The 25,429-nt window shown below is 35.6% G+C and overlaps 1 protein-coding gene across 50 annotated transcripts in view; it reads right to left on the bottom strand.

The window, feature by feature from the left end:
- Positions 1-25,429, bottom strand: part of EPB41L2 (erythrocyte membrane protein band 4.1 like 2) — a 93,112-nt gene that overhangs the window by 22,476 nt on the left and 45,207 nt on the right. For all 50 annotated transcript variants that reach the window (XM_015858477.3, XM_015858474.3, XM_085541634.1 and 47 more), the window contains 8 exons: positions 20,849-20,953; positions 15,133-15,175; positions 10,176-10,251; positions 8,472-8,690; positions 7,978-8,065; positions 7,311-7,463; positions 5,579-5,676; positions 241-413 (listed from right to left, as the gene is read on the bottom strand). In XM_015858477.3, the coding sequence (XP_015713963.2) occupies positions 241-413; positions 5,579-5,676; positions 7,311-7,463; positions 7,978-8,065; positions 8,472-8,690; positions 10,176-10,251; positions 15,133-15,175; positions 20,849-20,953 (955 nt within the window). The remainder of the gene's footprint in view (positions 1-240; positions 414-5,578; positions 5,677-7,310; positions 7,464-7,977; positions 8,066-8,471; positions 8,691-10,175; positions 10,252-15,132; positions 15,176-20,848; positions 20,954-25,429) is intronic.

The following is a 25,429-nucleotide window of genomic DNA, read 5'->3' as shown; positions in this document are numbered from 1 at the left end:
TTGCTCTGATGTGAACAGGAATGTACTCTTGTCATAACTTCTGACATATCACAAAATAATTTAGGAAGAAATATCTTGAGATTAGTTAGTTGGACCACCTGTTGAGAGTCAGTCCAGGTTGCTCAGGGACTTGTCCAGTTGAATTCTGAGTATCTCCAAGGTCTCTCAATATGAACTCATATCAGGGTGACCATACGTAATATATAATCATTGTACTGAATAAATACATCAATTTCGTACCACCATCAAGGCTTCTGGAAACACGTTTGCTTGAAGAACGCTCAAAGTAAGGGGCTGGTCTGTCTATAAGGTTGCTAGCCTGTCGTGTTTGTGCTTGCGTACGTCCACTGTAGCGGAACTTGGAACCCAGGGTTAGAAATTTTGATTTTGGAGGCTGTTCTGGTGATAAAAGTCTAAAAAGTAAAAAGAAAGTCACTTAAAAACATTTCATCTACTTAATGAGGTACTTCTAACGCTACTTATTATATTGCAGCTTCAGTTCACCAGGCATGATTTGTGCAGTCCAAGAAACAATTCTATCATAAGAACTGAGAAGAACTAAAACAATACATATAATCTATTATTTGCATTTGGAGCTGAAGTGATGCTGTTAATTAACACATTTTCCACAGTACAAATAAGCATCTGGGGTCCTCATCTATTGGTGCTATCATTATTAAACGGTATTCTTTCTGGTTAGTTGAGGCCATTGTAAATCCACATAGTACACTTCTCTAATCTTACTTATTAGAATATTGCTTATAAGGGAAACTGTATGACCCACTTCCGCTGTCTTTCCTATATTCTGAGGCATAAGGCAGCTGCTGTTCCTCAAATTTAGAGCACGGCATTTCAAAGCTGTGTAGAATGCTGTAGCAAGTGGAAAACAAATAAACAAGATCAAGATGACTGCAGAACTATCATTCAACTTTAAAAAGTTTAACAAGCTAGATTCAGATTCCATTTTAGTTACAACATGGCTTATAGATTTATATAGGATACAAGAAGAATGGGGAAAAAAAAGACCTATCATGAAAAGGATGAAAAAGATTCAGTTATGAGTAGTATCAGTGTCGGGTTCTGTGCTGGATATGCATGTTCACACTGAAGAGTTAAGAGTCAGTGCTAGAGAAAGTCCTAGTTGGCAGAACTTGCTGCAAGATATTTGATGAATGTCAAGTTCTCTAAACTTTCCCATATTTCTTCATGAAGACTTCAAGCTCTTATTCAACCTATCATAGAACAGCCTGGGTTGGAAGGGACCTTTAAGTTCATCTAGTTCCAACCCCCTGATATAGGCAGGGACACACCCACCACTAGACCAGGTTGCTCAAAGCGCCATCCAGCCTGGCCTTGAACGCTGTCCAGGGAGGGGACATCCACAATCTCTCAAGGCCACTGGTTCCAGTGTCTCACCACCCTCACAGTAAAGAACTCCTTCCTAATATCTAGCCTAAACCTACCTTTATCCACTTTAAAGCAATTTGCTCTCATTTACCCCATTCCCTCTCTGAACACCTTTTTTCAAGCAGAACCAACAATTACTGTATCTATTGTACTTACAACGGCGCAAAGGGGCAAGTAGGACAATGGATGCTGACTCTGTTCTACACTTTTGAAGCACTTGCACAGGGAATATTTATGTAAGTGGAATCAGATCCAATATATTTAAGACAGTTTCCAATATTGGGTTATGAAAATTTAAAGTCATTTAGAAGATATTCCAACAAAACTGAATAGTTTTCAGATACTTTGCAAAATGAAAGGTGAGAGAGGAAGAAGACTTAACATTTTCAGAGTTTCATCAGAATGTTAGCCAGAAGGATCCAAGCCTGCATGCCTAAAATGTATAAACATGCACCTTACTCCTAATCCATCACAATATATTTTTAAGAAAGCAATTCTCATATTAGTCCACTCTTCTCTGCACTAAGGCCACATATCTGGAACTTCACTTTCATTGCTTCTATAAAAACATCTTGAAGCAGTATTTGTGACAGATTTATTTGTCCACATTATTCTCAAGAGTACATTATGCATTAAGAGGAAGCAGGCTAGAGTGTTTTTCCAAGTTCCTTTCTGTTCTGGATTTCCTAGTCTTGGCAAGCCGACAGCATTAGCTGCCAATTTTATCTTCCACCCTGCTGAGATAAACTTTTAATCTTTTAATGTGGAAAAAACAAGAGAACTAATTACTTCCTGATTAAGGACATATAAATTTATTTTTTGCATTACAAGTTTAATTACATAACATAATGAAAACTATGTTTGCACCATTTTAAAGACACACTGGGAAAACACTAAAACAATCTTTAAAACTTCAAATAAAATTTCATAAAGCAGAATTCTAAGCTCATTTTAGCTAGGATCCAGAACTGCAGACCAAACTTACCTCAAGAGATTAATGTAGGTATACAGTCTAACTATTTTTCTTAAAGCAGGCTGTTGACCTTTGAAAATGTTACTGAATAAGGCTGAGTTGACACAATCAAATCCAGTGCGCTTTATTTGTAATTTTTAACATGGTTGTCATGGTTTTGTAATTTTTCTATTGGTATTCCACATCATGACATCATGTGGAGCACAGAGAAGAAGAACTACACGTCCCAGAGGACCTCATGGTCAGAGAGGAAAATATATCACGGAAGGGATGCTCACTCTCACTGCCTGGCAGCAGGTGTGGTTATGCTCCCAAGCCGTGGTGCCTTCAGTTTTAAAGCAGGCTTCTTGGTCTTCAGAAACATCTCTCTTTTACTTGATTTATTAGCCTCAATTTCAATTAGATTGTATTATATTGTGTTACCTTGCATTCTGATATCATAGTTAGTAAAATAAGATTTCTGCCTTAGATCATTGCTGTTGCTCTGTTTGTTTCCTTGAGCCCAGCTCCCATCTCCTTACACCTTCCCCTTTTCCCTTCCCATTTTTGGGGTCAGGGGGCCCACGGGCCTACTGCCCCCATCACACACATAGACTGATCTAGATAACTCTGTGAGAATGGTTCATGATAGATATACATAAATAAACTCATATGCTAAATTAATTTCTAACATTATAAAAGAAAATAGATTTTAACGTAAATAATATTTGAGGAAAACTGAAGCACCATGAAGTACTGTAAGGAATTTTCAATGTTATATAGGGCACACTGAGAGATCTGAAAGCTAAAAACGTACATCTAGATTTAATACAATTTACTGAGGTACACACAAGCAATATACATGCTATGAAAAAACTAGAGTGTCTTGCACTGCAGTGATTGCTTCTGTTGTTTATCTTTGGAGACAAACAGAACTGGATTTATTTTACTGTTTTTAAATTACGATGAGAGGCTCTGAGGATTTTCAGTCTGATGACATCAGTGGAGAATATGGATTTTACAGAATGGTTGAAGTATTTGTTACATAATTCTTGCCATCATGTCATTCCTGATTAGAAAATTTCATTTCTGATTGGAATGAAGTGCAATTGATTTTATTGTGTCAGAATTTCTGCAGTAAGATGATCTAATTCAAATTAATGCTCCTGATAATTTTTCTATTTGCAAATGGTAGTATTCGGTTCCGGATTTTTTACTTCTGTTAGACCTTTTCCTTCTAGTAGGAAACACAGTTTTCTTGCCAAAGCAAAACACTACATGAAAAAAGAGTGCTTTTGTTCTTGCTATTCCAGACAAAAACTGCATGCCATTAGGGGTAACAAACAAAACAAGCCAAAGGAGACTTCAAATTTTTGAAGTAAACAATGGTGGGCTATTAATTTTAATAAACTTACCTAATGAATTCTATCAAGCATGAAAAAATAAGCATTTTGAAATAATTGATTCTAAAGTAAGGACTTCAATTGTCATTTTCAACAAATGTCACATTCAAGTACATTCTGGAATAAATGAAAATCTGAATACTTAAAACTGCCCAGTGAAACAGTTCTACTAATAAATTAGGTGTCATGTTCCTCAGGTTCTCTGTCTATCAGGTGTGTTTAGTTAATACCTAGCATGCAGTGACAGGATTGAAAGCATCTTAAAATACCCTTTCTTTTAATAAAAAAAAAAAAAAAAAAAGACAGACTACTGAAGGAGCAAGCTTACTCATGCTACAATGAGAACCTGTGATTAAAGATCCAATGCCTATTTAATGCACAAGAGATTCAACCTAATCCTATATACACAGACTGGGAGGAGCAATCCTTCACAGTAGCCCTGCAGAGAAGGATCTGGGGGTCCTGATGGATGAAAAACTGAACATCAACCAGCAGCGTACTCCTGCAGCTTGGAAAGCAAATGGTATCCTGGGCTCCACCAGAAGAGGGGTGGCCAGCAGGGACAGGGACATGATCGTCCCTCTCTACTCTGCCCTTGTGAGATCCCATCTGGAGTACTGTGTCCAGGTATGGAGCCCTCAGTACAAGAAAGATAGAGAGCTGTTGGGAAGGGTCCAGAGAAGGGACACAAAGACGATCAGGGGACTGGAGAACCTGCCCTGCAAAGACATGCTGAGGGAGCTGTGCTTGTTCAGCCTGGAGAAAAGAAGGCTGTGGGGTGACCTAATTGTAGCCTTCCAAGTACCTAAAGGGAGCCTACAAACAATAGGGGAGCCAATTCTTTACAAGGGAAGATAATGACAGGACAAGGGGAAATGGTTTTAAGTTGAAGGAGGGAAGATTTTTAGGATGGGTATCAGAGGGAAGTTCTCTGCCAAGAGAGTGATGAGGTGCTGGAACAGGCTGCCAAGAGAGGCTGTGGATGCCCTGTCCCTGTATGTGTTCAAGGCCAGGTTTGATGCGGCCCTGGGCAGCCTGGTCTAGTATTAAATGTGGAGGTTGGCAGCTCTGCCTGTAGCAGAGGGGGTTAGAGCTTCACAATTGAAGTCCCTTCCAACCCAAGTCATTCTATGTTTCTACAATTCTGTGATTCTATGACTCCTGGGATGCAAGAGTAGTGGTGCTTCCTCACAGAGGTTGTACTACTACAAAATCAAATTACTTTTCAGTTGTGAAAACAGAAAGAGAAACAATGCTATTGTTAAAGTGGTCATTTACAAGTAGTCTACAGTTTCAAAGATCAATTCAGAATTTTATATTTACTAGTTACTGGGGAAAAAAAACAAACAAACAACAACCAGAAAGAAAGAGTTCATTATGTAAACAAAAAGCACTCTTTGTTGAAGTAATTCTTACTTCAAAGAATGACTGTGAACTCAGCTTACTTTATAAACAAGCAAGAATTCAGACGTAAGCATTTACACAGCTGAAGATTCTAAAAAGTGCATTTAACGAAGTTTACTGTCAAATCCTCAGAGCTTCTTTTGAATACATGCATCAGCTTTCTAAACTCTCATTCTGAAAAGTCAATCTTACAGGTAGTACAATGTATGATTACTTGTTTAGTTCCATACTGTTAGCTTGTTGGAAGTTTAAGTGACAGTTAATCATAGCTGAGACCTTTGAAAATGGTAATAACCAGTAGGATGTATTTTGTCTAAGAGGTGTCAATTGATGGAGTAAGTAAGGTAAACTATTCTTTCAAATAAAGATATGAGTATAGCTGGCAAATTGGAGGAAGCAGAGAATTACTTACCTGAAGAAAGTATGGTGCTCCACACAAACCTTCCATAACCTCTTAGCGGCCCGATGGTTTGGCAGTTTGAATCCAATAGTGCTCTCAAACTGTTCTTGCTGGAAAGAATTCACAAGTAAATTAAAAAATTTCCTTAAGCTGTTTATTAATTACGAGGCCATTCACATAGTTCAGTTACTTTAACAAGCAATAATTCTCCTGTCATAAGACTCCATAAGACTTCAAAAGAAAAGAACACAAAACACTAGTTTCCAATCTTTTAATATAATTATACTGGGTGGGTTTGTCGCAACAGGTGATGATCTCTTTATCAGCCTATCTGTACTAATAACTCTTCTGAAAAACCTAATAATACTTCGCTTTTTCTTGCAAATTTTCTGACAAGCTGCCCAATGTACTCTTAAACTGCAGGAAATAATTGTACTGCAGGTTGTGTTGTATGCATCCATTGGATCTAATACGAATCTGAAATCTATACTGTAGTGTCACTCTGACCGATCTGTTTCATTATATATCAGATTATAGAAAGTCTACTGCATCTGTGTTTATACATCTGTATTCCAGAACTTACAAAACTACAATGTTTGTACTGGATTGCTGACATTTAAACTTCAAACTAAATTACTTCATCTTGTGAAATGCAAGAACCATCAGTATTGTTATAGCTCCTGCCATTTCATTTAAAGTCTATTTACACTAAAATACTTTAATGACTTCAAACTGATACCATTCTGCACTTCAATACATCAGCAGAACAGGGTCTGGAAAGTTTAGGTGAGTGCAAACACTTGACTGTTCTGAGAAATTATGAGTTGTTTTATAAAATTGCATGTGATAATAACTTATGGAAATTTAAAAAAAGACATCTTGAAGCCAAAATTGAGACACTTAAAATATATCTTTAAAACTTGCCTCAATGTTTATAAACAGTTGATTTCATATCGGCGTAAAGTAGCAGTATTGCTTTTACGTAAGACTATGGAAAAATAGTTGGCATGCCACTGAATATTTTTATTTATTTATTTATTTACAAATTTATAATCTGCTTCAGCAAATAGTACATACCTTGCCTAAAATAATTCAGGAATAAATTTAAGCCTTTTTTTCTATTTAGCTCTGCAATTTCACTATCATCTTTTGTCTTATTTACTCACACATTAAGATACCCTAAACATTTCAGAGCAAAATTCATAAAGTTCAACTTGTTTTTACCAAGAATTTTCTGTTAAAATGAATTTAAAATGTAAACCTTCTTCCTTTATCAACTTTATTTTCAGATACCACTGTAAGTTAATGAAAGTTGAGTTCAGTATTTCTATGGCTCCTAACAAAAAGAGCGTCCTACAGGACAATTCAGGCCTTTGGCTACACTCATAAAGCTAGAAGCATTGACATTTAATGAACAATTATACCCAAAGAGGAAGTGAGTCTGCCTTCTCCCTTAAGGCTGCAAGTTTCTATGGACAGGAAAACGAGGGCAGAGTACTAGATTTGTTTGTAAGACTGCTGTATCTGGCAAGAAAAAAGATTTTATTCTTGGATAACATTCATTCATGAAAAAAGCTGTTTAATATAAGCTGTAAAATTTGAAGAGAAAAATCCAGTTAATTCCAATTCCAGCATAAGCCCTCTAGAGTGCCTGGTAAAAACTGATGATGTTATTTTGTTGCTAGATAGAAATGTTTGGACAAAAAACAAAACAAAACAAAAAAACCCACAAGACATTACTTACTTCTGCTGGTCTGACTTTGATGTAGAAATTACTTCTCTTATAGGAAATCTTCAGAATTTTTGGCCAAGCAAAGCGGTTGATTCGGAGTCTGTCTTTGTAAATGAGCAGTCCATTAGCACATACACCCAGCATGATATCCACGCCTTCAGAATCCTATCATGTATGAGACAGTTTCATAAAAATCAGGTTAATAGTATTCCAAAAAGAATAATTATCTCTGGTATAACCTTGAAGGAAGAATTTGTTTCATATCCAAACCTGAACGTGAATGAAATACTTAAGGAAGAAATGACAAAGTAAAACAATTTCAGAGGAAACACCCTCCCCTCAAAAACTTCTCCTTCCCATACTCTCTAAGACATACAGTATCACATAAATAATTGCATATTCTTTTGGCTTTTCTTTATAGTCCCAAGTCTCTTTGTCATTAAAACACAGACAGTTAAAATTTACTTGGACCCTCTTAATATTCTAGTGATATCTGTGCATGAAATAAAGGTAGTTTTCAAATGAATTCTAACAATTTTAGAGCTGGTAGCCACGTAATTACCATGATCAAGAGATAAAAGACATGTAATTACTGAAGTTCTGAAAAATTTTAAATGAAGTAATTTGTATATGCTACATCCTTAATATCAAGCACTGTCTTCAAACCAAACCCCAATACCTTGGCATGATGCAAATCCACTCCATACATTGAGAGCCTCTTAGCATTTTCCAGGAACTGGGAATCCGCCTGTGCTGGAGTCAGGCCCCTAAAACCATTGAACAAACTTGTGAGTTCACTGACAAAAGTACTGACAAATCAAAACTAACTGAAGAAAAACGAGATTATGAGGTATCAATAGCACACTTGCCCTAGTTTTATTTATTTTATTTTTTTATTTTATTTTTTCACTGTTTCAACGTTTTTAGGTCAACATTTCCTAACATACTAATTCACAGGCTTTGACAAAAGCATTTTTCAAAAAATATCCTTTTCTGATATCTTACTGAAGTTAAGATTTTGAAATGCTTGGAATTAAGAGCTCCAGTTAAAACAGCAAAAGACTCTCAGAGCAACAATAAACTTCAGTCTAACAGTTATGCACAAACTTTTAAGAGAAATGACACGAGCATGACAAAGCATGATTTCATTTTGTCCCACTATATCTGATAGACCTGTGTGTTTTGTGTAGTTCAGCTACTTTCTCCTCCATTTCTTGGGTTTGATTGGGTGCAAATTGAAATTCACTAATGTAGTCACTACGGTGCTCCTCTGGGTCATGATCACCCATTTCAGCCTGCAGGGTATATGAACCCAGGAGGGCATGAGTCACAAAAGAACATGGCAGTCGACCAGAGGTGATATCCTGGCGAAGCTGTAGGCACAAGAAATATCTGCAAGACAAAGGAAAGCAGAAACAAAAACCAGACGAAGTTACCAATTTGAGTTCAGATGAGATACTGCAGAATTTCTTCAAATACACGTGATCACAAAAGCACACTTTAAAGAGAGTGAGTACATTAGCTATTTGTTACACCTTCTTTTATTTAAGTATCAATTTATTATGAGGTAATTTCTTCAATTTAAGAGTCAGGATCACTTCCACAAATAATCTGAAAAGCAGGAAAAATTCTGATTTCCAATGTATAAATTAATGAAAAGAGGTATCTAGTAACAAAAGTAGACTTAGTAATGCTTTCATTTCACATTCTTGACTTCAGCTGCTTAAGGTTTACAAATAAAACCCATGAATTTCCTGTTAATTTCCTACTGAATATCCCTTTGGCTTAAAAATTGTAACTTTCATATACCTTATAGCATATACTTAAATAGTTATGTAAGTTCACGCTAGCTAATCAAACCATGTAGCGCACAGTAGAAATCTGTTTTAATACTGAACTCATAGCTGTCTCCCTTAAACCACATATAGATTAGAAGTTAATTTCAAGGACTGCAGATAATCTTTTACCAGATAAAACAAATTAATCAGCAGACATTGTGCCCTAGCACAGATATTAAATTTTTTTTTTCCTTTATAACGAATCCCAAATTTTAAGGAATTTAGCTTTAAGCTATCATTAAAATGCTTTTATCAATTGAATATGCAATTCAAAGGCCAACTGATTTACTGGAAAGTTCCAAAGTAAACACAGACAGTTAAACTACTAAAGGTCTTAAGCTACCTGTAGTAACGTATCAACCAGAGATTTGTAAAGCTATCTTATTTTGTGCAGAAGACTGATCGGATGCAATGTATAATAATATATCTAATCACAGAAGAATTAACTAATTCCAAATTAAAAACAAATGCTTATGTTTTCCCTAACTACTGAAAAAGAACCAAACAAACGAGTAAATTGAGCAAACTCTATCCACTGGTTATGTTTGTCTTACAGTGCTGTATTTTACGTGCCTAGAAAGCTCTGAGAAGGCAGTGTAAGCACTAAGGATGATAATTACTTTTTATGGTTTTATTTAATGCACACATGTAAAACTAAGTTATATTGTTGAAAATGTAAACTACAACACAACTGTACCGTCATTTACTCTATAATAAAGCAGTAGCCCAAAAATAAACCACAAGTTTCCTTCAGACACACTCACTTTTATTTACCTCCACATCCTGCCTTCCTTCCAAATCATATCGCCACTTATCAGAATAATCTTTTTTTTCTGTATAAACAATGGCCTCTCATTAAGAAAAACCTTAAGAAAACACAAAGGGACTCCTTTGTGTCAACAGTCCTAAGAGCTGTTGACATAAGAACAACTTTAACACTCGATACTGAAGTTAAACCTGCTTTGGCATCCAGAAACCAAAGAAGTCTAATTTGATCAAATAACATTTGGTTACATTTAAAATTATGAACTATGCATACCTGGTGATGTCTTCAGTCAATTGAGAAGGATCAGGAGGATAAAATTTCACATTAAAAGTGAACAGCCAAGGTAAACCTAGACACAGGAAACGATTGTTAATCTCAAATACAGATGAGGCAAGCAAAGAAAGAGCCTCACTGAAAAAAAAATAAATATCAGGCAGTCATGTAAATGTTAGATTAATGAAAGCTTGAAGAAAATACTTGAAAGTACTTTCCCCCCTTTTTATATTACTAAGAACCACAGAATATTTTCATTATCAGTTAAACGATACAGTGAAATATTAATATGTTGAAACTTATTTTTATAAATAATGTTCTACAACAATTTATGTAAACAGCACAGATTGCTTTTAATAACTATAACAATTGAGTTTAATTTTTAATTAATATATGTCAAAATTAACACCACATTCACCTTATATACCGAAGCACACTTAAAACTAAGCTAGTATTTTGACAAAGTATTAACACTCTGCCTTTAATCATAACTCTAGTTTCAAAACAGCTTTCAAACCTTAAAAATGTGAGGCACTCAAATAATGAAAATCCATTATCAGAATGTCATGCTTTTGTAAATCCATGTGCAAGAGGAATACGCTCACTGAAAAGTACTAATGACTTGACGAAATATAGAACTTTCCAAATTCAAACAAGTTTTAATCGGCACAGCACAGTCATATACACATAAAAGAAAGTACTAAAATAGAAAGCCAGAAAAAGAATTTAATAGCTTGTTTTTGCACGCTTCTTCAAAGCAGCTAAGCTTTATCGTATCTTGCCAGACATAGAGTAAAACTAGTGTAATTCGCCAAAAATGATGATGAAAGATTAAAAAAAGTAAGAATAATATAAATAAATAAAATTAACTACACTATTTGTGTCTCTCATCCCTTTTCTAATACTAATATTTTTGTTTGTGAAAGATTTAAAAATAACTTGAAAAAAGAAAAAAAGCAATGATTTTATGAAGCTGATCAACCATGAATTTTGAACCATATAAATCATGCATTAAAAGATATCTATTATAACAAAAGAAATTGCCAAAATGCCATTTTCAACACAACATTATGGATGCTGGCATTTTTTGTTTATAGTTGTTTTCCTAGACACAAAAAACTCCAGTGTTTTAAAATTTCAAAGCTGTTACATTGAAAAGGTGTTTTGTGTTAAAAATTCAGCATTTCAAACATTACTTCAGATTTTCAGACATGAGAACTCACTGGAGCACTTCATTTTCTGCATAATTCTGTGTAACCAAGAACCCTGTATTTCAGCTGGCTGCTAACTCACCATTTCCTTTAGAGAGTTTAGCAATCTAATGTATCTTAATGTAATAATTCATTAAGACAATGACAGCTTTGCTTACAAACTAAGAGACATCTCCTTAAGTGAGAAAGCCCAATTTGTGTGACGGACATATAACACTGAACCAGGTAAAGTAGCTCTCATTGCATCAACTACTGAAATCTAGCACAAGACAGAATTAAGACAAAAACTCTATAAGAAAATTTCTAACTGTAAGATGAACAAATAGAATGAAATCTGAAATAAATAATATGATGGAAGAGGACTAATCAATCCCTCAGGAATTTAGCATCATTTAATGTTAATATTAAGTGAATCAAATTAATGACAACCAGCAGCTGGGCCTAAAAAACCTACACTAACAGTAGTTAGGAACTGGAATGATAACAGAGGTCATGGGGGAAAAGTTGCTCTTCCACACGGGTGCCAACCAGACAATGCTTTTCTGGAATGAAGCAAAATTTTTTTGTCATGAAGAAATTTTTTCTAAGATTACAGTCAAACTACTCACAGGCTAATTCCTGCTTATCCTATACCTCCTTCTTGTCAGTACTTTTACCTTTATTTTTCAGAAAGCTCTGTAACTAGGAACCTACACATTACAGAGGGTGAGTAGAAAGGGGAGGGTGGGAAAGATCTTCTAAAGGCTTTCTAAAGAGCACAAATCCTTTCAGTCTACAGACTACATGAAAAATTCCAAGTCTGCTCATGCTAATTCCCATAACTAGATCACTGGAAAAAAATGTAGTTGACTTTCTGTGAAAAAATTTCTGGACTGTTGATAACCTTATACACTATTCTGAATACTGAAAGCACACATCCTCAAAATATAGACTAGCAAGTAGACTACTACACACACAGCCTATATTTCTAGTTCTCAATACTGCATACTGTTTATAATCACATCACAGAGGCACACAAACATGACTGTCTTCACACAATAATGCATGCTATTAGTAACACTATGAATTGATAGCCAAGATAAAAAATAAATGGTATTGAAAATGATATTCAGCAATTTGTCTCTGACAAAACCCTGTCTTAATGTTTAATAATATAAACTAAAGAAATGACAAAGAGTCTTCTAGACAGCTCGATACCTCAAAAATGCTTCTGCAGCAACTTTGGGCACATTCTTAGAGAAAAAGAGAACATTGAGTCTGATAATGGGACTCATTTCAAAAATTCACTTGTGAATATTTGGGCCAGAGAACATGGCACTGAGTGGATTTATCATATCCTCCTATCATGCACCAGCCTCTGGTAAACAGGTTGTTAAAAAACACGTTGAAAGCAATGGGTGGCAGAATATTTAAGCACTGGGAGAAGCATTTGGCAGAAGCCACCTGGCTGGTCAACACCAGGAGATCAGTCAATCGAGATGGTCCTACACGATCCAGCTCCTGTTTGTCCCTTTACTACATCCAAGAGCTGAAGTTCTCAACTCTGCAGAAGCCTGAATCCAATTCAGATGTACCACTTTTCAAGATAGAGACAGAAATGTAATGATCCCACCTGAACATAACTGGATTAACTTGAGCTTTTATCACCACAAATATATCATTGTAAGTGTTAAAAGAAAAATTATCTCCTGAAGAGTTCAGGTTGACTGAAGCCAGACAAGTTGTTTTTTTGACATCTTCATAACAGTAAGAAGACAGCTAGTAATTTGTGTAACTTAAATATATTATAGATGAGGTTTTTTTATATGTAAGATATCTATTCCTAATTAGGACTAGATCTGAAAAGAAAAACCAACAAAACTAACAAATAACCCCTCCTTGCTTGATACCCACCTAGCTGGTAAGAAAAATTTGCTTTTGCAGTACATTCAGATATCTGGAAATTCTAATACATTGATTACAAAGAATACAACAGTATGTTAACTACTTGCAAATCAGCAAAAGCAACTTTGATTGTTTACCTTATACACTATGCCTATGAACTCAGAAGTACTACAGACCAGAGAAAAAACTCCGGTTGTGATGCCTAATTCAAGAAACAGGACTTGATCTCCTGTATAAAAGCATGTCTTCATGCTGTATGAAAAATTGTATTCACTTAAAATAGTTTTGGAGTACATATTAGACAGTATTAAAAAATGTTAAGCAGTGCACCCAAAACAACTGCAGGCCATTTCTTACAGTCCTGATTTGTGACATTAGTAGGGTCTATAGAAAGCAGATGACTACTGAAGACAATAGCACAAAGTATCAATGTCCTCAGTCTTAAAAAATAATTTAAAAAAATATTAAAGTCTAACAAAGCATCCTTCAGCACACATATTTTGACAAATAATAGGTTTTTATTGAAGACCTGGCATATCTGCAGAATAAAGGTTACAATGCCTATAAACTTTTCGTTTATTGAAAGAATAATTGAAGATGGCTTGTACTTATATAATTGTATTGGTAAATTTTAACAGGAGTATATATAACAGAATATTAAAGTAGTTATCCAGTAAAACTTCTGTGACTTTCATTCCTTCGCTAAAAAAAAAAAAACACCACATGCCTCCCTTAAAATAATAAGGGATTTCATCAATTTACAATGACTATCAAAAGGTTTAATTAACATACTGCTTTTCTTAATTAGCAGTGCTACAACTGGATCAAACACCTCAAAAGAGATCAAAGTCATTTTTTTAAGTAACTTACATTCTTGTTGAGTTGGAAGTGTAGGCACACAAGTTTTATTATCATTACCTCCTCATAAAATTAGCATTATCTCCCCACTTAGATTTCCTGTCAGCTACTAAAAAAAAGAATGTTTCCACTGAATAATAATAAAAAATTAAAAGGAAATCATGTTGGTCACAAATGTGTAAAGCAATGAGAAGAAACTCATTAAGAGCTGTTCTTTTTAGTGGTCATTTTGAGACATTCAGTCAGGATGAGCATTTCCAGAATTTACTGTCTACTATAAAAGTTACATGCCTATTGAAATACTTGAATGAACTTTATTGGAAACAGAGTAAAACAAATCACCCATTGCACAGGGGTTGGAACTCAGTGATCTCTAAGATCCTTCCTAACCTAAGCCATTCTTTGATTATCTGATTCTATCTTGAGTATGGGAAATAGTCTCCTCACAGGTATTCAATCAGAAAAATGTAGTATAGAGAGTACACAGAAGTTCTACAATTGACAAACAAAAAAAAAGCTAATGGTCTGGACTGGTCAGGTTTGAAAAAAGAAACATGCTTTCTGTAAGATATATTGATTTTCTTCTAGTTTCATATTCTTCTGTTGAGTCTTTTAAGTTAAAGAGCCCTACAGCAACAAACATGACTATTTTTGCCAGATAACATTCTCCATCTCATAACTCAAATATCAGCAGCAACATTTGAATAACGTTCACTGTTTTGAGATGCAAAAATATCAACCCATTAGTCAAATATAAAGCAGAAAAAACTGGGTCATCAGCCAGTATAATGATTAACTAATATAGCACAAGTTTCTTCCTCTCCCTGGATAAAAAGACAGAAACAGAAGCTTTAGTTTCTGTTCTAAGGCTAAATGTGTCACTATCAGTCAAATTCTTTTAATGCTCTAAGCAACTTAGGCAATATACAAACCATTGAGTTCAGGAAGAATGTTTCTGTGAGCAGAAAAATGGGAGCATAACAACCAAATACATAACTACTTACTTCGAATCTGTCTCTTAATTTCCTTTGAAGAATCTAGCCAGTTCTGGAAAAATAAATAATAAACAATATTTAAATCATTTATCAGCAAGAAGTAATAATTTTGTACAATTTCATACAATGCAATTAAAGTTTGTATTGTTCCAACATCTGTTCTCTTTAAAATTTCCCAGAGAATCCTAAAATTGAAGTTATAATTTGGTAGCAAGTCTTCCCGCTATTGCACATAAGTGAAACTGTGTAATGCCATCTACTTCACGGTTGTCCTATTGCTTTAGACTATTTACACTAAGTGGATATTCTTACAATAGAGGTGGTTTAGCAAATTACATTTGACAAATGCAGTTTTCCCTCACTCGTATTTTACTGACATAAGCAGAATCTCAGGAAAAGTTATGTAATCCCTGCATGTCTGTACCTACACATCCATATAGAGCTATTTAAGACAAGATCTTTCTCCAGATATCTAAAGATTTATTATTTCCATTATTTTTCTTAAAGAGCATACATTTTAGCTCTGGTAACAATCAAAGGCGCTTAGAAAAATGACTCAAGTTTCTGAGCTTCCCCAAAGCAAAGTTCTCTATGAACATGGACAATTTTAACACCGACAGAATGGCAATGTTAAAACTTAGAAGCCTGGCTCCATTTTAGGCAATGTACATCAAGTCAGTTGTTCATATCAACAACAAGCTGCCTAGAGAGTTGTGGAGCCCTGCTTCTCTGGAGAGCATTTACATTTCAGTAGCCCACTGCAGACAGTAGCAGCCTCAAGGATCAGAGGTGGACCTCAGCACCAGCACTAACATTTCTAAACACTTCTAAATAAGCATAATTACAGGGATTTTGGTTTTGTTTGTTTTTCATTTGCATCTGTGCCCTTTGTTATGGATAAAACAAACACTATTGAAAAAAATCTACCCTGAAATAGACCCCTTAACACAGAATAGGCAGGTCTGTCTTTCAACACAAAAGACAAAGCGTATGTACACTACATTGCTCCAGTAGGCAAAAATCTATTTGTTTGTGAATGGTAAGGTTACAGATATGACAAAATAAGGAATTGTCAAAGAACAACAAAACGTTCTTTAACAGTACAAAAGTATTTTGTACAAATTCAGAAAAGCAGCATTTCCAGCTGGTGCCCACAGCATAAGAGCACAAGCTTTCTAACACTTCTGCAGACCAATTACAGTGTGAATGGAGCATTCATGAAATTTTGGGGGGTGTAATGCAATGAAATAACTAACTAAACTTGAGATCAATAAATTGAACGTTTATAAAGCCATGAAAAAAACTGTTAGTAACTTTACCTAAATAGCTTTAACATGTCTACTAAAGCTAACAAAATCAGTATGATTTGAAAAGCATGACATCTCTCCCAGCTGCACAGAATACCCATAGAGGAAAGTTAATGGGACTCCTCCTCCAATGGTACCCTGATGCTGCATTAGGGAGCAGTTCTAATTCAAAGAGTGCCTGGCATTGAGTTTCCACACCCCACAGCTGCTGTCTAGTTGAACAGCTGGCTCCTAAATGGGTGGCTGTGATGACTACACAAGAAAGAGAAAAAACACATCATTCAGTATTTAGTACTGACAGGGATGGAGGTCAGAGATCTGTGGCATTCTAATCTCAAGGGGAAATATTCATAACAGGAAAATGTATCAGAAAGAACTGGTACTGAGATGAAATAAAGACTTCAAACTCGATTTTAATGCAGAGAGTTGAAAAAGAGAAGGCTAAAACCAGTCAAAATTCCAAGTCTCCAAGCTTTCTGTGGAAGATATTGGTGAACAGAACTCATCAGTATCACCACCCCCACCTATTAAATAAATAAGTACATAAAATGTTATTTTTTCTTTCTTTGAGAAGAATGAAAGGATGCCAAGATGTAAGAAAATCCTAAGATCCTTTAAAAACAAAAGTAAGAGCACCTATTTTACTGATTACATTCTGTGGGGCTGTACTATTTCAAATCTACAAGCATGAAAGAAACATCAATTGGACGGGGAAGTGGGGGAGAATGACAAATCTCTCAGCACACAACTAGGAAGTCTGACTTAAGATGCTGCAGTGGCTGCACTTCACATTGTCAGGATGCATTTATATCATAAGTAGGTCTAGAACTTGCTAAAATTTGTGATATACAAACGTGATAGCTTTAAGTCTGGTAATTGAGTGACAATAGCAGTGAAAATAAAACACCTATACAACTAAGGCACATGTTGCAGAACGGACCGTGCAACCTACAAGAGACTGTAAGTACTCAGATAAGTGCTGATTCATACCAGAGCTAGGGGTTTCAAATTCTTTTTAGGAATTCAGATTTTTCTCACTCATCTCGCAATTAGAACTTTAAGCGGCAGCAGAGACCCACATCCACACTTGTCATGCAGCAGAAAACCTAACAGGTCACTTAAGAGATACTTCAACTGCTGGGAGCCTCCATTTCCTAAAGGAACTGAAACAAACCACAGTCCTAAATGAGGCAATTCAAACCAGAATCTTCAAGAGCTCACATCTTGCTGAGTATCTTGCTGTAAATGTTATTTTGTATAAGAGAGTTACGACTGTAAGCAATAGCTGATGACAGCATCATCAGTTGCTTCTACTTTCTGCTTTTCTGTCAATTTGTGATCTTCAGAATTTCTCTAATAGCGTAAAGCTCAATAAAGTTTAAAGTACACATGGGTCAGAAACAAAACAAACTTGTAGAGCTTTGACACAGTCACCTGAAACATAGTGTAGTAAAAAACTTTATATTTATGTTGTTTACCAGAAAATATTTACTTGCATCTTCCTTATGACAGTAATAATCATAGGAGGAAAACAAGTGGTTGCAGATGGTACTCATGTAAATAGCAAGATTAAGAAAAAGGAAAACATAAGTGAAAATTCATCATTGTTTCAAGGTCTTAAACACTAAGTGCTGTCTATCTATTAAATAGCTCCAGAAAACCACAACCAGGATCTTTTTTTTTGTGTCTGTGAGTGGCTTTGAGTCATTCTACAACCCTGTGTCTTCTTTAGCCTTTGCACATGACCAGCAATTTTCCCATCCCCACTTTTCCCCTCCACCACATCACCTTATTAAAGTCATGTGCTGTACAGTAGCCAGATCTGAAAGACTGCCTCAGAATTTTAATAAGTCTCTTACTGCTATTTCTGTTTCTGCATATTGATCACAGACTGCTAACTGAGGAAAGAAGCAAAATCAGACAATCAGTTCTCTTAGATGCATCAGTAAAAACAAAACACTAATGAGGAATAAAACAGTTATCTTGCATATATATCAGTGTTTGTAAAATATATGCCAATTGCACAAGAGAAGAGCTGCTCTAATAGCTTTGGAAATCACTCTAAAATTAAAAGCTCAAAAATAATCAGCAATTGAGGAGGACTATCCCTGTTAACAAGTAAATGCTGTACATTTGAAGAACAGAAAGAAAACAGAATGGGAAATCTAAGTAAAGAACCTCCATTTGATGTGTTTAGGAGCCATTTGGATGTGGTGCTCAGGATATGGGTCAGCAGAAGGTTGTTAAGAGTTAGGGAACTATATAGTTAGGCTGAGGTTGGACTTGATGATTTTTGAGGTCTTTCCCAACCTGCGTAATTCTATGATTCTATGATCCGCCATACTCTGCACTAATTCAAACTTTCCTTCTCTGTTTTTAAAAGTTGAAGGTTCTCTGTTCCATCTCTTAAGATCTACCAAAATGAGCTCTTTCCTGATATAAGTCAAGAATGGGAGGTGTGCTTTTAGACATTTCCTCTCTTCCAGTGATAATGGATGATCCAGTGACACTGTATATCACTACATGTACACATTCGTGTACTACAAGAATACAGAGTAAAACAAATTAAGGGACCACAAGTCATAACAAAAAATAAATGACATTCTTGTTTTGCTCAGAGGATCAAATGGGGGTACTCTTCATTGTTACACTGACAAAACTTGTACTTCTATAAGGGGTTTAAAAATCAGGAACAAAAAAATACAATACCCAAGTGAGAATAATGATTTCCATGTATAAAATGTAACACAGAGCACCTGAGTGTTTTGTTCAATGTTTCACAGAAAACTTCCACAGCAAGCAAGTCCAGAAAACAACCATGTTTTTGAAGTTCTCAGATTTATTCAGATCACGAAATTAGACTTCACTTCAAACATAACAATTAAATTAACTAGAAATAATTAATACTCACGTAAGGATACTTCCTGTCATGAAAACAGAGATTAAAAGAAATACATCTTTTCCATGTCAATTTGCAATTATCAGTCTGTTCTTTATGATGGAAAAGATGACTACAAGTATATTTTGGTTTGTGGACAGAGTAACAGCTGGTCCATCACTAACCATAAACATTCAGATGTAGGGGAAAGCTAAATTGGCTCTTAGTCATTAGTGGAACTAATGCCAAAAGCTGATCTAAGACGTTCCTCAACTCATCAGTGTAAATGTGTTCACCAAAAAAGTGTAAAAAAAATGAAAAAACAAGTTATCAAAAGCTACTCAAGATAACTTTTTTGAACGTATTGATGCCAAAACATCCCTTCTTTTCTGAAATTAGCAACCAGAATTGATGGACTAGCTCCACTCTCATATTTTCAAGTCAATTTTTTTTGATGCTATAATTGGGCCTCTGTGAGATCCTATCTGGAGTACTGCATCCAGGCCTGCTGCCTCCATCACAAGAAAGACGTGGAACAGTTGGAGTTGGTCCAGAGGAAGGCCACAGAGATGCTCAGAGGACTGGAGAATCTCTCCAACAAAGAATGGTTGAGAGAGCTGGGCTTGTTCAGCCTGGAGTGAAGGCTTCAGAGAGACATCATCATGGCCTTCCAGTAGTTAAAGGAAGCTTATAAACAGGAGAGAGACTGAACTGTACTTGGGCAGACAGTGATAGGACAAGAGGTTTTACACTAAAAGAGGGGAGATCTAGATAAGATACTATGAGGAAGAACTGTTACTCAGAGGATGGTGAGGCATTGGAACAGTTTCCCCAGAGAAGCTGTGGATGCCCCATCCTTGGAGGCATTCAAAGCCAGGTTGGATTGGGCCCTGGGCAGCGTGGTCCAGTGGTTGGTAACACCTGCCATGGCAGGAGGATTAGAAGTAGATAATGTTTAAGGTTTCTTCGAACTCAAGTCATTCTATCATTCTATGAAACGTAATTATAAAGTCTAACATTTTTGGACCTTGGGCCAAGATATCCTTCATATCATTTGTCAGAGCATTATTAAGCATAGTTGAGAAGAGGCAGTGAAATTCTTGGAAAGGTAGGCAGAAGATAAGTTTGTTTCTATTATTTTATCATCCCAAGATTTGTTTGTGTATCTGTATTTTCGTTAACAAATGAAAGTCTTCAAAAACTCTGGCAGGTTTTGTTAGGCTGTTAAGACAAAGAGCTTTCCCATCTTCACTGGTAGGGATGGCAAAACATTTTACTATAACAAAACAAAGCCCAAGAATGGTTTGTTTTCCAGGAAATTCAAATATTTACTATTTCAAAGTAATGAACAGAAACTTCGTTAAAATACACAGTATTATTTTGTACTTGACACAATTGCACACTGGACTAGAATTGTCAGTTTATAAATGGTTTCTCAAATGTTTGTAAAGGTATATATTTAATACAGTATCCCTTACTAAACTACTGCAATCACAGTAGCAATGTGGGGGGGTGGGGGGAACCTCTAATACGGGCTTACCTTCTGATCTGAGTTCTCATAAAACAACAGCCCAAAATAGTCCTTTTCCAGTAAATTGAGATGTTCACACACTTTGTCAAACAGAATTTGTCCTTTCGCTCTTTTCTGGAAAAATAAATAATAAAAAGTACTATTAATAAACGCTTGATTTTATGAACACTGATAAAAAAGGCTGAATAAGGAAATACAATCAGTCAGGACAACTTAAAATATCAGTAAAACAGGTCATATGGCTGTAAGCTTTCTTATGATAAACTCTTTACCATATTTTAAAAACTACGGATACCACTGTAAACATTCCCATTATTTTCCAACTCAATGGCAAAGTTGACTTGTAAGTACAAGGAAAACTCGGTACCATTTTTTATTTTAATTATGTCACACATTTAGTTGTTGCTGAATAGTTTTTAAGGTAGTTTTTCTTAATCTTCAGAATAAGCACGGACTTCATGCGAGCCAACTTTTTCTACATAAGTATCTTTTAAATATCAAGAACCTTTCCACTGTGTTAATTTTAGTTAATTTCTTCATTTCTAGCATTTTTATATTACATCCCAATGACGTTTCTGAATCATATAAAAACTCCCAAGAAAACGTGTAAGACTTTTAAACTGAAGAGGAGAAAATCAGATATCAAGTTCTGAATTACAAAGGTGGTGAGGCACTAGAATATATTGCCCAGAGAAGTTGAGGATTCCAACCCTGAAGGTGTTCAAGGATAGGCTGGACTGGAATGGCAGGGAGGTTGGAACTGGATGTTCATTAAGGTCCCTTCCAACCCAAACCATTCTGTGGTTCTGTGAAAACCAAAACCTTTCCTCATCTTCAAGAAACAAAACAATGGAGTAGAAAAAAAAAAACAAAAAACAAGTGATCTAACCAGTAGAAACACCATACAAGAACAAGCAGAGAACAGCTAACAGAACTGTCAAATCTGAATAGAAATTTTGAGGGGAAGAAAATAAAGAGGGCTTCCTTTTATCTAACTCTCGTTACCCAAAAATAAATCCATTAAACACTCAAAAAAAAGTTTTAGAGAAGTTTATTCTCTAAAACAAACAAACCAATCTCTGGAAATAATTAAAAAAAAAAAATTTAAAAAAAAATCATTTTTATGCTAATTTCAATGTTTCAGTCTGATATTTTAAGATTATATTTTCATTACCATTATATCATACTCATAAAATATCTGCTTTTTGCAGCTCTGAAGAATTACAGCTTAAGTAAGTTGCAGTTAGTCCTGAATTTTTATCTGGTATTTCCATACTAGAAAATGGGAACATAAACATGGTCACCCCATGTCTTCCTATTGCTGGTAGTGACAGGCTCATGCCCTTTTTCTGTGCATCAGATTTTAGGGGAAAAAATTGCTGTACTGGAGATAGCAGCCAACAAGAAGCAAAACATTTTAGATCATTTGGCTTACAATACACAATCAGGGGTGGGGAAGATCAGAATTTCTTTCCACAGTTAAAATACAGCCTGTTGGTGGAACTTTTGAACATGAATAGTATGCAGTTTAGCCTTTTGAACCTACATGACTGTTCAGCTATTTGTGGCATTTACCAGTGAGGCCACAACATGGCATTTTCAGAGGCCTGGCAGCTGAAAGGAATTTCTGCATTTGCTTATCCTACAGATTTCAGTAGATGCCATACACCACTACAATTCCAAAGAAACGCCATCAACTTGCCTCTGTGTAGGCCCTGCTGACACTGAAGTGATTGTATCCCGCAAACAGTGACAGAGCGCTCACAATGCTCCTCAAGTGCGCCTCTCACTGCAGCTCTATTGCGCTGCGCTAAATGTTAAGGCTGGGAGGGCAGAGAAAGCGGTATGCACAGAGCAAATAGTGAAGGCATTGTTGTTTTATTCCCCAAGAATCCAAACCTCCACTTAAAGACTGCACTGTTCAGTAAGCATTACAGTCTTGAAGATCAGAAATTTCTCAAAAGATACAATTATAAAGCAAACATAATTTGTAGCTGAAGTGTTAGAAAGCATTGGTGAAACTTAGAAGACCAAGTCGCTTCTGTAAAAAGGGAGTTGGGAACCTTAAGGCCAGTTGGTACTTTCACAGATGTTACCCTTCAGAAATACAGGTATCTACTTCCCCAGCAGTTTCAAGTAGCCACATTTCTCTACAGCCTCCCCTTCAGCAGAGTAACAGACAGAGCGGTGGGCTGACCCCAGCCAGCTGCCGGGTGTCCCCAGGCTGCTGTCACACTCCCCCTTCTGAGCAACACATCCTGGAAGTTTGTGCTGGTGACTGATCTCAAGGCACATTTCTGGCTTTGATGCAGCTTCACACTTCAACATTATGTTGAATCCAGAGCAAAGTTTTCAAAACATGCAAAATTATTTCATTCTTATTTTTATTTTCCTAAATAAAAGATGTTCTTTCGTTAGGCAGACCACTTCGGTTTATTCAAATGCTAGACTACAGCAGTCAAAAAATAAAGATTCGCAAATAAATCCAATGACAATTAAATATCTATTCCGTATCGAGTTCAATCATACCTTTCTTTACTCAGGGATAAAATATTATCTTCACTGTACACTAAGGCAACACAGATTTATTTTATATAAGCAAACTAAGTAACCACAGAACCCTTATGTCAACTCCAATACATTTCAGTTGTTCATACGTGCATAAAATGCAGTCAGTGCTGGCATCCTTTAAATGCTTTTTGTTATAAATATTTAATTAGACTGCTGGCAGAATGCTGTAAACAAACAGTATGATCCTCATTTCCTTCTAACCATTAGTCATTATTCAGTTAGCATTTCTTTTTATTTAAACTGCTATCCTGTACTAAAACCCACATTACATTTACAGAAGAAAATTGGAATAAGACTATCACAGATTCCAAAACTGTTTAAGAAATTTCCTTGTAACTAGCTAAGGTACTGTAGAAGAAAGAAAGTACAGCCTATTTTCCTCTACTTTCACTTCATCTTTAGCAAGAGGAACATGTACGTCACCCTCAGAGACTGAAAACTTGCACCTGCACTCAAAAATGTCAATTATTGGGAAAGGAGTTGGTCAAAATGAGGTAATTTGCATTACGCTAAAAGATAGTTTCCTAGATTATGTTGCTTCCTAATCTCAAGCATTACAGCAGTCTACTCACTCAAGTTAAAATTAAATTGCCCATTACATCTCACAAACATTACACTATTAAACATGAATTGACCATGCTATGGCCATGCATATGTTTATGTCATTTCAGGGAAGTACAACAATTCTGTGAGTTCTTACAAACACTGCTAGGTATCTTTCATCCTCCTGCTTTGACAAACCTCTGTCCCAAGCCGCTATTCCTATGAGTGAACTTAACTCACTTCAAAGGAAGTAATAAAAGGCAACTGAATGTTACAAGCAGTTCACAACCTCTGAAAGTTCTTTTAAGTCATGCTCCTCCCAAACTAGTCAAGCAATTATTTCTTCCTCTTCCCTGCTCTGCAGTCATTCACAGTTTTCTGTTAAGAATCTGAGGATACCTGGATATTATCTTTAAGAGCTGGGATACTTCTAAGGTTAACATAATGCGATAAGTTGCTCACATTCTCCATGTATGCACATACTGAATACACATAACTCATTTTCATTAGAGTAGTACTTCTACCTCACAATATGATACCTTCACATACTTCCTAAGTTTCCTAGAGATGAGTAGCTTTGGGTAGTTTTACTTTCAAGTCACAGGATAGAAAACTAATCTATTGTGTTAACATGGAATCCATGGGCTTAACCAATTGCATTCCTTAGATTAAAGGTTAAAGGCCTTTTTAAATAACTTTTCAATGGAGGTTAATGTTCTCATTTATTCCTAGTTCAACATACAAAAAAATAAGAACAGGTTTGGAAAGTGCCTGGTATCAAAAGTCTTTAACACTAGAGCACTAATGCTGCTTAAAGTTTTTAATTTCTCAGATCAGATAGCAGAGATACTGATGTTGGAATTCACAACAGTTTAATTTTTGCAAAAATCATAGACCACAACACACCACAGCAAGAATAACACATTAAAATGAATGGAGGAATAGATTTCATTTGGTACAAGGTTTATCTTCATTACATCAACTTTCCAGGAGGACAGTGCAGTACTGTAAGCAATGTATCTACACCTGTGTTCAGACAAGTGAACACTAGAAGTTATACTAAAGAAACAGGCATAGTTTGCATCTATGAAAGCAAAGTAATAAAGTACAAAGATAGACTAGAAAAAAATAATGAAGGAAAGCATCACCAAAGAAGCTGAAATATCTGTTAAAGAAGTTCTTGATAAAAAGAATTATGGATACAGGTAAGGTTAAATTGGCAAGCTGATACCAGTTAGAAGATCCAGTAAGACAGAATAGGTTCTAAGGGCAAAAGAACAAAGGTGATAAATTAACTTACAAAGCAATTATCAAAAAAGAAATATCTGAGATGTACTTTATGTTAGAAACCAAACAACTTTCATGACAGGCATGCCCTGGGCAACAGGAAAAACACGTAAAAACAAGCCACAAAAGGCAGAAGAAATAATTCCATAGTAAAACAGTAGGCGACTTCCAAAAAAAAAAAAAAAAAAA

This window comes from Coturnix japonica, chromosome 3, assembly GCF_054131305.1.
Source record: "Coturnix japonica strain WE chromosome 3, WE-NBRP24, whole genome shotgun sequence".
In the NCBI taxonomy this organism is placed as follows: domain Eukaryota; kingdom Metazoa; phylum Chordata; class Aves; order Galliformes; family Phasianidae; genus Coturnix; species Coturnix japonica.
The sequence above is the reverse complement of the archived record's forward strand: the minus strand, read 5'-3'. Positions and strand labels throughout refer to the sequence as shown.